Below are 12,765 nucleotides of genomic sequence, written 5' to 3' on the forward strand. Positions count from 1 at the left end.
CAGTTTTATAATAAATCAAATTTTAGTTCTGTGCTTTCAAATAAAAATGTTTTGTGCATACCCACCCACAGAATAAGATTATTTACTTCTGACAGAAATATACTGTGTCATTCCATTTTCAGCCTTAAAAATCTGTGTCTAACAGATCCTTTAGTCTGTCAGATAAATGAAGCGTGACACTGATCCAGATACTTATTCTGGCATCTGAAAAAAATCAAAGTTACCATTCCCCTAGGACAAGTATGTTTTAGTAGATGATTCAGACATGGTTAATTTTTTTTTTCATTTCACCATAGTTTGGACAGGTAAACAGACTGTGTCTGTGGAATTGAACATTTCTGTGACAGCTTTTCAAATTAGTGAAGTACATTTCATACAAGGCATCTCTGCATGCTGTGAAAATCCTGAACTCATTTAGTGCTTTACTCAGACATGGACATGTTCATATGACAGTACAGTGTATGCTGTTGGATTTATTAGACATTGTTTTGGGGAAGTTTATCAGCAGGAGGCAGGACTGAGGCCCATCACATAATTTTATATGAGTGTCTCAGGCATATAAGGTAAGGGTTAGTTTCTAAAGCAGCCTATGAAAAAAGGAGAGGGGAGATGCTTTAAGAAGAAAATGAGAAAGGGAGCCCTAATTTAAGTACTCTGAATTGCCCTCAGAAGAGCCTCCTACTTCATTAACTATATAGGGAGCAGAGCTAGATTAGGTGTCTAAATCAGGGGTCTGAAATAAAGCCTTGTATTCTTTGAGTTGCTCTAGGTTGAGTATTAACCATTCAATATCTTTGATGTCTTTTTGGTCAATACTCTTATTTATTAATGGCTCATAACTTTTTGAGTTTATATATTTGAGACTTTACTATAATAGCATTGATATGAATTGTCTTGCAATGTACAGGACTCTCAAGAATAGTTTTCATGTGACATAAAGAAGTCCTGTCAAGAGACAAAACTTAAAATTATTATGCCATAGCATAAGCCTGACTATGGAATAGGAACTCTTCTACTAATCTGTAATAGTATCTCAGTTATCACCAATTTGCATGGAAGCTTTGTGACTGAGATTTGCTCCTTCTGCTATGATTTATGAATGAATAATTGTTAAATTATTTTGTTATAGTTTTCAAGATAACCATTGTAAATTATGCATTTTATAAATGAGAGCAGAAAGAATGACAACACGGGACTTTAAAAGTATCTTTCTGGTCCAAAGTATATGTGCTTAAGTAGGGCTTGTTGTGCCCATAACTAGGAAATGTAATATGCACAGTTTGTTGCAGTCTCTGTTGTTATGTGGGTTCATCAGTAGTTGAGTCTTGGCTGTTCTTGATCCTTGCAACAGCCATCTCTTTTTTGTCTTTTTAGTTCAGACGGAATTAGTGTTCCCAACTGGCAGCCCAAGGAGAATTGTAAGCCATTCATGTGCCGGCAGGTGCTGCAGTGGCAGTGTAGTACCACTTGTTGTTTGTTTGAGTTGGTTGTGATACCAATTTGTAATTGGTTTCACTCACCTTAGTGGGGACCATAGTTTGGATAGAGATGTTACTACAGTCTTGGAAATCAGATCAGAAATGAATGTTTTGAAATTGGATTTTAAGATCTTTATTCTTCATAAGTGATGCATCTTACAAATGTTTTACCTTGACTGAGCTTTTGTTAGATTATATAAGCTGTATAATGTACTGCTAAATCTTTTTTTAGTGGGAGCTATACATATATATATCTGCAGAAAAAATTATCCTGGATTATTTTACTTCTTTGTCTTTCTACCATCTTGGTGTCTTTTAATTCAAAGTCACTGCAATACACAAACTTTATTTTTCTGTTATGCATGCTTCTCCAAGAAATTTTCTGTTCATTAACTACTGTTGATTCTTGATATACAGGTTCATGTTCTCTGATATTACTTCTTTCACAGCTCCCACATTTTGCTAACCAAAAAAGTTTCATGTCAGTTGAGGCAAATCTTTATATGAAATACATTCAAAAAGTGGTTGGTCATACATACAGATTTGTAAGTGAAGCATTGTGTCCTTGTGTGTTTTTAGCATACCATTAAACAGCCAATATCTCTGGGTAGCTCTCTAGACCAGGCAAGCTGAGAACCCTCTGCTACTGCCATATTATGTTAATTTGTTAACAGAGCTTTATCTTGAGGGCATAAAGTTCTTTGATAGGGATTTTCAGAATATTGCCTCGATCTTTAAAATTCTGTTGTCAACCATTGTTTTCAGCTTGGAAGAATCCATTTATAAGTGATCTCATATGGGATAATTTTTACTCAGGAGTCCTGCCATTTATAAGCATTTTTCAGTAATAATTAATGAAATTCCTGATTGAACTTGGCTCCATGGCATTGGGTGTTTTTTGGGTGGTTGGCTAACTTAAGACATCCTGTCCTTAGTAGTCTTTACTTGTTCCTACAGCACCTTTCAGTTATATTGGCACAGCCATTTCTAAGGATATGTGGGAAAGTGAACTGGTCCATTTTAAAAGGCAATAGCTGGAGAGGGGAGCTATGAAAGAACTAAATTCTCCCTCCAAAAGCTGCTTTTTTACTGGATTGTTTTTATTGGTGAACAGCTTGAGTATGCCTGCAGGGAGTGCTGTAGGGGCCCTGCTCCATGTGCTGCAGCTGCTAGCAGAAAAGCAAGTGTAACATCTGGACGGGTAAGGAATGAGATGAGAAGCTCATGTCCAGGTTCTGAAAATGTTTCTTTAAAACCTGGGATGCAACTTGAATAAAGTAGTAGGTGCAATACTAGTCACCCCATCTAACAAATGATTTTGCAGAATTATTGGGGATTTAAGATAATGGCCATGATAGAGATCAAGGCTTTGGAAGAACTTGCTTTGACACATGAGGCAGAGAACCTGGGATTACTTACATTTCAAAGGAGAATGTTAAGAAGTTATAAACCCATCTATAATAAATGTCAAATAAAAGTGTTGGTCAGGAAAGGAACCTCCATGATTTTGTTTTTGATAACAGTGTAAGTTGAAATTACAATGAAGTTTAAAAATTTTAAATCTGGATCTGGTAGAATGAGATACTTGATGCACCCATTCTGCCATAAGATTCCTGTGATCATGGGATGTGTGGCAAGTCCCTAAAAGGTAAAGAATTTTAAGGGCTGTTCCACTTCTTGTTTTGAGGCTCAAGTCAATCTGTGTTAGGAGATGTCAGTGACATTAATCATTTGAGATGGGTCCTCCACGCTGGCCTCTTAGAATGTTCAGGTGGGTGCAGTGACTAAATATTGGAGGTGTTATGGACATTGGACTATGGGAAGATGCTGAGGAGCTGAAAGCACTCAGGATATGCAGGATAAATGCAGAGCTGAGCTCCTCAAGCTCTTGTCCTGAGGGGCTGACAGGAGGTGCTTGGCCAGGGAGCAGCCCAGTGCATGGAGGCAGGGCTTTTGTTCTGAACTGTTTCTAGAAAGCATTTGCAGGTGAAGGCTGGGAAAGGGCTTTTCGAAATTGAAGGATTGCTGTGTTTCATCTGGCCAGCTGGGAACAGGGAATAAAAAAATAAACTTATAATCATCACTGGTGATTTAAGACGTGGTTGCTGAGGTCTGTAACAGGTACTCCCAAACCTTCTGTAGATTGGTCATCTTCATAAAAACTCATCATGGTGAGGGAGAAGGTACCTTTTTACTCCTCTATGTTTTCCTGTTTAGTCATTCTGTCTTCTTATGTAATGCAAGAAGAAAGGGATATTCAGAGAAAGGCAGTTAGAGCACAGTGCTCCACTACAGCAGAGTGACAACCACCTGTGCTTTCCTCTTCCCCTTCTTCACTTCTGGCACAGAGCATTTCTGTGATACAGAATCACACATTTGTTATACATTGTATTTGTATATACATTTGTTTTGTTGGTTGTACCATCCCATCCTTTGTTAATTGTAGAAATTTGGAATGAAAGGTTACTGAAGCTGTGTTTCTTATCTCCATAAGGATACATGTACATATTATCCATAAGGGTACATATATATGTTATCCATAAGGATAATATACATATTATCCTCATGTGAGAACAGTGGGACCAGATCTCCATGGATCTGTGCCTGGGACCAGATCTCCATGGATCTGTGCCTGCTACCAGAACAGAAGGGAAGGACATCACCCAGGCGCTGTGCCATGCAGTACTGGTGCTTAGGTAGATAAGGTCTTCCTCTCCCATCCTGCCAAATCAACTAAACCTATGGTCCTCATGGTTTTGGGAAGTGGCAAAAGAAACAATTCTTCCTAACTCATCATCATTTCTGATAATTTGTGGTTTCGTTTGGAACCTCATAATGGATGTGATTTCAAAAGACAAAAGAAATTCACAAAGAGGAGAGAAGAAATAGAGTATTTTTAAGTCAATGATTTTTCTTTTAATTTCAAGAAAAATGTTGGAACAATTCAATGTTTTAATCCCTTAAAAGCAACCCAGTTGTCTTCACAAATTCATGTTGACACTTCATTACTTAGATTGTCAGATGAGTCTAATATTTTGTTTGTGGTAAATGTAACAGTCTTGCATATAGTGAAAAAATATACTGCATATTGGGATTTTTATTAAGCCTTTAAAGGTTTCAGTGCCTCACAGCATTCTCATGAACAAGATAGGAAATAGTGGCTAGGTGGAAACTACTGGAAGTAAAATGTGCAAGACTGGTTGGAAGATAATACACAGAGCATGATTATCAGTGGTACACTTCCCCAACAAAGCATATCACATTATGAAACCTGCAGAAGCAGCTACTGGTTGAATGCTGTTATGTATTGCCATTAATGAGCTGGATGATGAGCACTCTTGTTAAATCTCTGGATGACCCCCAGTCTAGGAGATGTCCACATATGTGTAGAACAAAATTAGAACTTAGGAGCATCTCAAGAAACAGAAGAAATCATTAGGAAAAAATAGCCATGGTGCAGCTCCTGAGAAGGATTTTATACAGAATTAATTAACTGTGCAAACATAATATTAAAAATAGCTAGTCAAATGGGGTGACTCAATAAGTTATAACCTGAGCATGAGATAATGTTGCAGTGCTGTCAGAAAAAAGCAAATGCTAGACTGGGTTTAATAAACAGGAAAATCACCTGAAAAATTAGTTAATCCTCTATCTATTTGTAATGTTTATAAGATACTGTTATTGAAAGCTCTGAGAACTGCATTGGGGACTGTGTGCTTTCAGAAACTTTTAGACCAATTGAAGAAAGTCCAAACAAAAAGGTTCAAAGTTAGAAGCAATATGTGGCTTACAAGGAAAGCTGAAAATAAAAACTGCCCACATTTTTAAAGATCTAAATAGGGAGAGTATATTCTTGGTCCACAGTCTATAGGCTCAGTTTAACTAAAATAAAGGTGGCTTAGGCTCCACCTATGGAAAACTTCAACAATAGGGAGCAAGCACTAAACAGATTGAGTTTAGAAGCCTTTAAAAATTGGTATTGTACAGAACTGCCAGCAGGAAGAGCCTGTTGGAATTTCTAAGTCCTTATTCTCATTCCTATCTGTGGATCTTTTCCCCATTCTTTTGTAAATTTTGATCATTTAGTTTTATCTTACCTACATTTGTTTCTTTCCTTCTTGTGCTGCCTAATATTTTCTTTTTCCCTGCCGTACTCTTTTGTTTCTGCTGGTTTTCACTCGTAGTTCAGGTGTAGAACAGAAAAACACTTGTCTCTCTTCCATTAGTTTTTTTGGTCTTGCTTGTACAAAAGCATACTTTCACAAATCACTTTCCTTCTCAGGGGTCAAGTTTTCAGATCATGTTGTCTTGCAGGTGTCCACTGAGCTTAAGCTTTCTCTGCAGCTTCTCTCTTCCATCACTACTTCAGATTTCCATCTGAACTCTGTCTCTGTTCCCAGCTGGATCTCTCATGTGAAACTCTCTCAAATATTGATTTGTAGGTAATGTACCTTCTGCAACTTTTATACCTTTTTATTTTGGTTGGCTGCAGGTTTTGGTTTTTTCTGCCTCAGTAAGCATCCCCATTTTAAAGTGAAGGCACCCCCTTCTGTACAACTCCCATTTCTGGTGTTCTTTGCTTATTGGCCTTCTCAGTGAGTGCCATCATTTTTAAACCTTTCTCCATGGTCTTTTGCATCCTGATTTAGTATCAGGAGTTAACTCTGGTAGTTGTCTTGATCCATCTGCACTTGAAGTCACTGGCCCCTGTGGTTTACTGGAAATACTGATCATGCTGCTGATACTCCTTATGTCCTTATCAAACAACAGTCTCAGTGCTAGGTGGAAATGAGCATCTGAATTCCTCTTAAGTGTTTTCCCTGATCAGAAATTTGAGTGCTGCCTTCACTTGCAAGTTGATGAGGTCTGGTTTTGCACTTGCCTTGGTTTTGTTCTTGTGTCAGGCTTTTACACAGTCATAATATGCTTTTCTGCTTGCCATCACAGAATGAATGGATGTCTTGCTGTCTCTTGAGTCTGTATTTTTTTTCCAGAAAAGATATTTTGTCTGTTTTCTGGCATCAGTCAGACTTCCATTGTGGAACCCTCTCTAGTTGCTGTTGGCACACTCCTCTCCACAGGGAAGGGAGGAACCAAGCTACCCCAGTCGGGAAAGTCTGTTGGATGTTGCAGAAATCCCACTCTCTTACACTGTTTTCACTTAGTTTTTGGTTTACTTTGTAAAGCAGGGTTTTCATCTCAAGCAATTCCTCATTTCTTAAAGTAGTTTCAGCTGTTAATCATGGTCATTGGTGCTGTCAGTTCTACTTTTTGGTTTTTTACTTTTCATTTTGTTACATTTTAGCATGCAGTGGCAGTTTTTAAGTATTAAAAGTCTTTAAGCATAAAATCCAATACTTTTCATTGTTCATTTTCAAGTATAGCATGAAATAATGGAGAGATACTCCAGAATTTGCTTGTCTTAAAGGCCCAAAATGAATGTACTATTGCTGTCCTGTTACAGACATACATAATTTTCTTTGGAAAAATTATGTGCTCAAATAAAACAGACTATGACATTAATTGTTACCATTTGTTAAGACCATTTTGATCTGTTTGGCACACTTGGTTATCTGTAACAGGAAGGCAAACATGCACTATTATTTTACTGATTATTAGTTAAGCATTCTACTTTGGGGAAAACGTGAATTAGAAATACATCAATATTTATGTTTGAGTGTTTACTTTTTTGTGTGTTTTCTTTATTTTGATCACATTTAGGGAATTCCTTGGTACTTTTTAGTAATTCCTGTGACACTGAAAGTCACAAAAGTAAAAGACTCGGGCAGAGAACCTGACTGTACAGAGTGTGATGCACTACCTTATTCTTTTAGAGAGGCTGTAGCAGGTCTGATGTCAGTCACTTCAGAGACCTTTAGACCTCAGTGCTCATTTATTGGTAAAATGTACCAGCTTTGCTCCTGCATTATGAAGATCGTCTGTCAACACTTTGAGATATTCTCCTTTGTTATTAAGCTTGTGATGCTCTACACTGTCAGGTTTTTTGCCAATTATAGTTAAGGTACAATGGTGTATTCACTGGATCAAAGTCTCACACTGGCGGTAGAGGAATGATTTGTAAGTCTTTATTCATCTGAATCGTACAATAGAATACCTGAGGAATGCAAATAATCCCTCTAAGGACTCAATAGAAAAGCTGTTAAAATGACAGTCTAAGACTATTATTATTCTGAATTGGTGTTTTAGCCAAAGTAATTATTTCTTATCTTGTTGTTCCACAATAGTTCTTAGTTTATTAGTTATGATGACCATATTTACCAAACAGAATTTGAATCAAATTTTTTACATTATTTTCATGCTCATTTCACTTTTTCAGGTTTACACATTTCATTCCATCTTTCTTCATGTGGCACATTATTTAATTAGTCTGGAGACCAGTGTTAGGTAATTCCTTAAAAAAACCCATCTATAAAGGATGTATGCACATGTGTCGAAGTACACTCATGAATCGTAGATTCATTTTGAGACATATTTTCTGTAAAATGTTGGCATTTATAAGCTCTGAACTTTGACACCCAATTTGTTAGCCAAAATAAGTTAGTTAACTGCAAATGTTAGTTTTAGAAATGCTGTTAAGTGTCAGATCTCCCATTGAGAAACACACCTTAATTGTGATTTTCAGTTCAGATGTTTCTGGAGGCAGTAGTGCTTCAGTATCAGTCCTGGATACCAAATTCTGTTTTCACTGGATAACTGGAGGCAGGAAAAAGATTAGTATAATGAGGATTGAAGAACATTGACGGGGTATTTACATAAGTAAATGATAGAAGACCAGCCTTATATAACAAATGTGTGAAAACTGTTGAGTGAACTTCTATATTCTTTGTACCATCTAAAACCCTACTCAGTCGGCCATGCACTTAATCTCATAATAGCTCTGATCCCCTGCTATTTTCTCTGACAAATGTGTGTTGATGAACTTGTGGTTGACTTCATTTTTTTCTGAAGTGACATTTGCATTGATTATTTAAAGGTTTGCAGGCCACAGTTTCAAAGCACTTTAGTATAATAGCAGCTAAAACCTTGGTCTAAATCTTACAGATTAGCAGGACTGAGAAAAAGAACTCAGCAAGCATAAAGCCCTGTGCTGTATGGTGGGTGCTTCAGGTCTGAAACATTGCTGGCACCCAAAGTGCTGAGTTTTATGATTCCATTATTCGTGTACAGGAAGTATTCCCATGGCTCCTATGTTTGCTTGCTGAGCATAGAGCTGTCATTCTTACCTTTCATACGTGTTTAGAAATAGTGTCCTATTAGCAGTAGTGAACTCCTCCCAGGTAATTTATAAATGTCTCCCTTAAACTTACAATAAATACTTGCAGTCATGAATATGATGCTTGTGTTTAAAGATTTTTTTAAACACCATCTACTGCTCTAAAGTTTTCACAGAATCACAGAATATTCTGATTTGGAAGGGACCTACAAGGATCATTGAGTCCAGCACCTGACCCTGCACAAAACCATCCCCAAGAGTCACACCATGTGCCTGAGAGCATTGTCCATCTGGGTGAAGAAACTGTCTCGAGCACCCAAACTAAACCCCCCCTGACACCACTTCAGGCCATTCCCTCATTCTTTGGTCACCAAAAGAAGACATCAGTGCTGTCCCTCCTCTTCCCCTCAGAGGAGACTGTCACTGCAGTGAGGTCCCCCCTCAGTCCCCTCCAGGCTGAACAGGCCCAGTGACCTCAGCTGCTGCTTACACAGCTCCTCCTCAAGGCCCTTCACTATCACTGTTTCCCTCCTTTGGATACCCTCTAAGACCTTTGTAGCCTTCTTACATTGTGGTGCCCAAAACTTCCCCCAGAACCGGAGGTGAGGCTGCCCCAGAGCAGAGCAGGACAATCACACCCCTTGCCTGGCTGGCCATGCCGTGCCTGATGTACCCCAGGACACACCTGACCCTCCTGGCTGCCAGGAGGCTGCCAGTTTTGTTTACTTCAGTAGGGTAATTAACATTCAAAAACTAACACTGAGTTTTTAGCTCCAAATTTGTTGTTTCATTCAACTAAAAGAAATTATGCATAGCAAGCTATTGTAAATGCTGCCAGTTACTGAAGATGAATAGGATTTTTTTTATTTATTTAAAAATAATTGTAGTATAGAAGGCAGAAGCTTTGCCCTGGGACAACAGTAAAAAGGTGGGAAAAACCAGTAGAAACATGGAACTGTGTTGATCAGCCATGGCATACTCCAAGATCAATATGCAGAAAAAGGACATACAGCTTGCTATATAGGAGTGTAGTGTTCTTTCCTGTCTGCTAATATCAGCAGTCTTAGCTACTGAGATGCCTTTTTTTTTTTTTTAATTAAAAAAAAAGTCAGGAAAAACTGAAGGCCCTCAGTTTTACCACATTTGATAAATATAATTCTTGGAAGTACCTTTTTCTCTCAGAAAGTTTTATTCACTTTTTAGATTGCAAGTATTTAACCTCTACCAAACACCTAGTTATTGTCCCAAATTATGCCTATTTCTGTAGATTAAATGCCAAACAGAAACCAGGAAACAGTGAAATGTTAATGGAGTACACCTGAAGCAATTGCTGCCTGTTAATGCCTTGACCTTGGAAAGCAATACACAAAAAGATGGCATCATAAATCCGTGCAATTCTTATGAATATGTATGTGCTACTTGATAATAATGAATGTGGTACAGCCATGCATGCACTACAAGATAATGTTGTGCCCTTTGTTGTCTACAGGTTGATAAAAATTAAAGAGTGGGTGGACAAGCACGACCCTGGAGCTTTGGTCATTCCTTTTAGTGGGGCCTTGGAACTCAAGTTGCAAGATATGAGTGCTGAGGAGAAACAGAAGTATCTGGAAGAGAACATGACACAAAGGTTAATTAGCATTCATTTTCCCTACACTTTATTATCAACTATTTCCTTGCAGTAATTTAATTGCTTGCGCTGATAGAATAATAAATGACAGAGTAATTACCATTATAAAGAGAGAATCTTCTCCTTTCTTTACCATGAGACAGAGTGAAAAGATTTATTTTAAATTAAGTTTTTAACTGTCATCTGTCATCTCTGTACAGTGTTTTAATTATAACATAGGTATTAGTTATGTATATTTTTGAGAAGGAATGATCACCAAAACTGTTTCGTCATCTATGGGGAATAAGGACAGCGGAGAAAATTTTGCCATAATTTTCTGAGGAACTATAATAAATTGTTTCAATATTGAATTTCAGTCAAACAGATACGCTTTCATGACCTGGAGTCCTGAAAATTGCATGAGACAAGAGTGCTGCCTGATAGGGTGATTTATATTTATCCCATGTTTCTGTAGGTTGCCAAATAAACAAATCAAAATGCTATCTTTATGATTTTGCAGTAAAAAAGTATTTCTTTTGAGCAGAGTTCAAAGTAAAAGGCTACTGCAATTATTGCTCTGTTCAAAAGTAGACCTGATATCTTCAAAATATGTGATGTCTTTCCACGTAAATTGATTACTTGGCGCATTTAGCTGTTTTATGTGTATGTGCTGAATGAATTGGATTCCTTCCCCCCTTTTTTTTTCAGTGCTTTAGCAAAGATCATTAAGGCTGGATATGCAGCACTCCAACTAGAATACTTTTTCACTGCAGGCCCAGATGAAGTGCGTGCATGGACCATCAGGGTAAGATTCATACTTATTCATCAGCTATATCCAGTTCCACACTATTGAATTCAGATTGATATCACTGACTTTGAAGTTTGTCATGGTGGCGGTTAGCTAGTCATTACAGATGAGGTTTTTGTCCAGGATAACTTTAATTATTTGTGAGCTGCTGAACAGTGAAAGTGGAGCTGCATTGATTGAGGCAGGTAACAATTGATTCTGCCTATTACATAGTCTGAATTTCTTCATCCTGTAGAATCTGTCTACCCTCCTCCTGTGGTCAGAGATAAGACGTACCAGTATTGTGCTTGCTTAATCTGTGTGACTGGGTTTGTCTGCAGTGAAATTGATGTTGCTTTTCATTTTGTATTCACTAAGTTTGTTTGGGTTGCGGATGGTTCATTCCTCCTGTGCTTTGCTGGGATTACATTTTAGCAATAAAAGCAATATAACGTCATTATATTCCTCGTGGATACACAGTTGGGCTCCAAATCCTAAAATCAGTGTGCAGTAATTCAGGTCTTTTACTGACTTTAGTATTTAGACCTAGTTTATTTTGATAGTTTTATATGTTTATCTGGGAACTTATGTAATGTCTAAAACAATATTATGTATTTTAAATATTGATGTAGAATGGTTATAGCCACAGACATCAACGGATTTATTCGCTTTATTCCCAGAGGACAGTAAGAGCTGAGCTGTAATGGTTTGCCTTTGAATGTAAATATGTTGCAATATAAAGATCAATATAGAACAAATATTTTGGAATGTGTACAGTTGCAAGCTCTTACCTTAAAAATTACAGCAATATGAACTTTTGAAGGTGCAGTTCAGTCTTTGAGCTTCTGTTTTTTGCATCAGTGTATTTAGGGCTGTGCAATGAGTTTCAGAGCTGTATTTAATTTCATTCACTGGAATTAATTTGTTTTCATTAATCAACATAATTTCCTGTAAATTTATATTTTTAATAGTACTGCTACAGATGTTTGTGTATGTGTTTTAGCACGTTAAACTTATTTTCTTGAAAGCATGTGTGGGGTTTTTTTAGCTTTTTTTTCTCATCTCTGTTTACATGATAACTGCTTGCTAAGGTCCCTGAAACAGCAACCAAAATAATATAAAAGCAGGATTTTATTGTTCTGATTCTTGCCATAGTTTCAAAAAAAGCATATTGTGAAATTCCACTTTTTTCAGTAGAAGTGCTTGCTCTTTATTAGAGAATTTGAAAGCTGGTTTATCTTAAGACTGATTGTGAGTATCTTTGATTTAATGTGCAAAGATACTTAGTCAGGTAAGCATCAGTGAGTAGCCATATTAAGCCAATACATCTTTTATTGTAAAAACTGTGCTTTACAGTGTCAGACTCCTTAGCATTTTAACATGCTTTATTAAGCAGCCTTTAGGTCACCATTATTGCTCAAATTTCTCTCCATGGTTGTGTGTGCACAGAATGTATGTCCTTGTAATTTGAAGCATGCAGCTATAATGCATTCTCCTCTATTGCATAAACTTAAATTATCGTATAGTTGTCGGTAATTTTTTATTTTTTTAGTGATTCAGTTGTTGATGTTTTGGTAAGAATACTCAGTTTGTTCTATAGAAAACTTACTAAAATTGTTCTGAAATAAAAATAAGCTAATGTGTATGGCTTGGCATC

The 12,765-nt window shown here is 37.1% G+C and overlaps 1 protein-coding gene across 2 annotated transcripts in view; it reads left to right on the forward strand.

Annotated features, from left to right (window-relative positions):
• OLA1 (Obg like ATPase 1) overlaps window positions 1–12,765 on the forward strand; it is a 104,130-nt gene that overhangs the window by 86,421 nt on the left and 4,944 nt on the right. For both annotated transcript variants that reach the window (XM_058809395.1, XM_058809394.1), the window contains exons 8-9: window positions 10,202–10,342; window positions 11,030–11,126. In XM_058809395.1, the coding sequence (XP_058665378.1) occupies window positions 10,202–10,342; window positions 11,030–11,126 (238 nt within the window). The remainder of the gene's footprint in view (window positions 1–10,201; window positions 10,343–11,029; window positions 11,127–12,765) is intronic.

This window comes from Ammospiza caudacuta, chromosome 8 (genome assembly GCF_027887145.1).
Source record: "Ammospiza caudacuta isolate bAmmCau1 chromosome 8, bAmmCau1.pri, whole genome shotgun sequence".
NCBI classification, from domain to species: Eukaryota; Metazoa; Chordata; class Aves; order Passeriformes; family Passerellidae; genus Ammospiza; species Ammospiza caudacuta.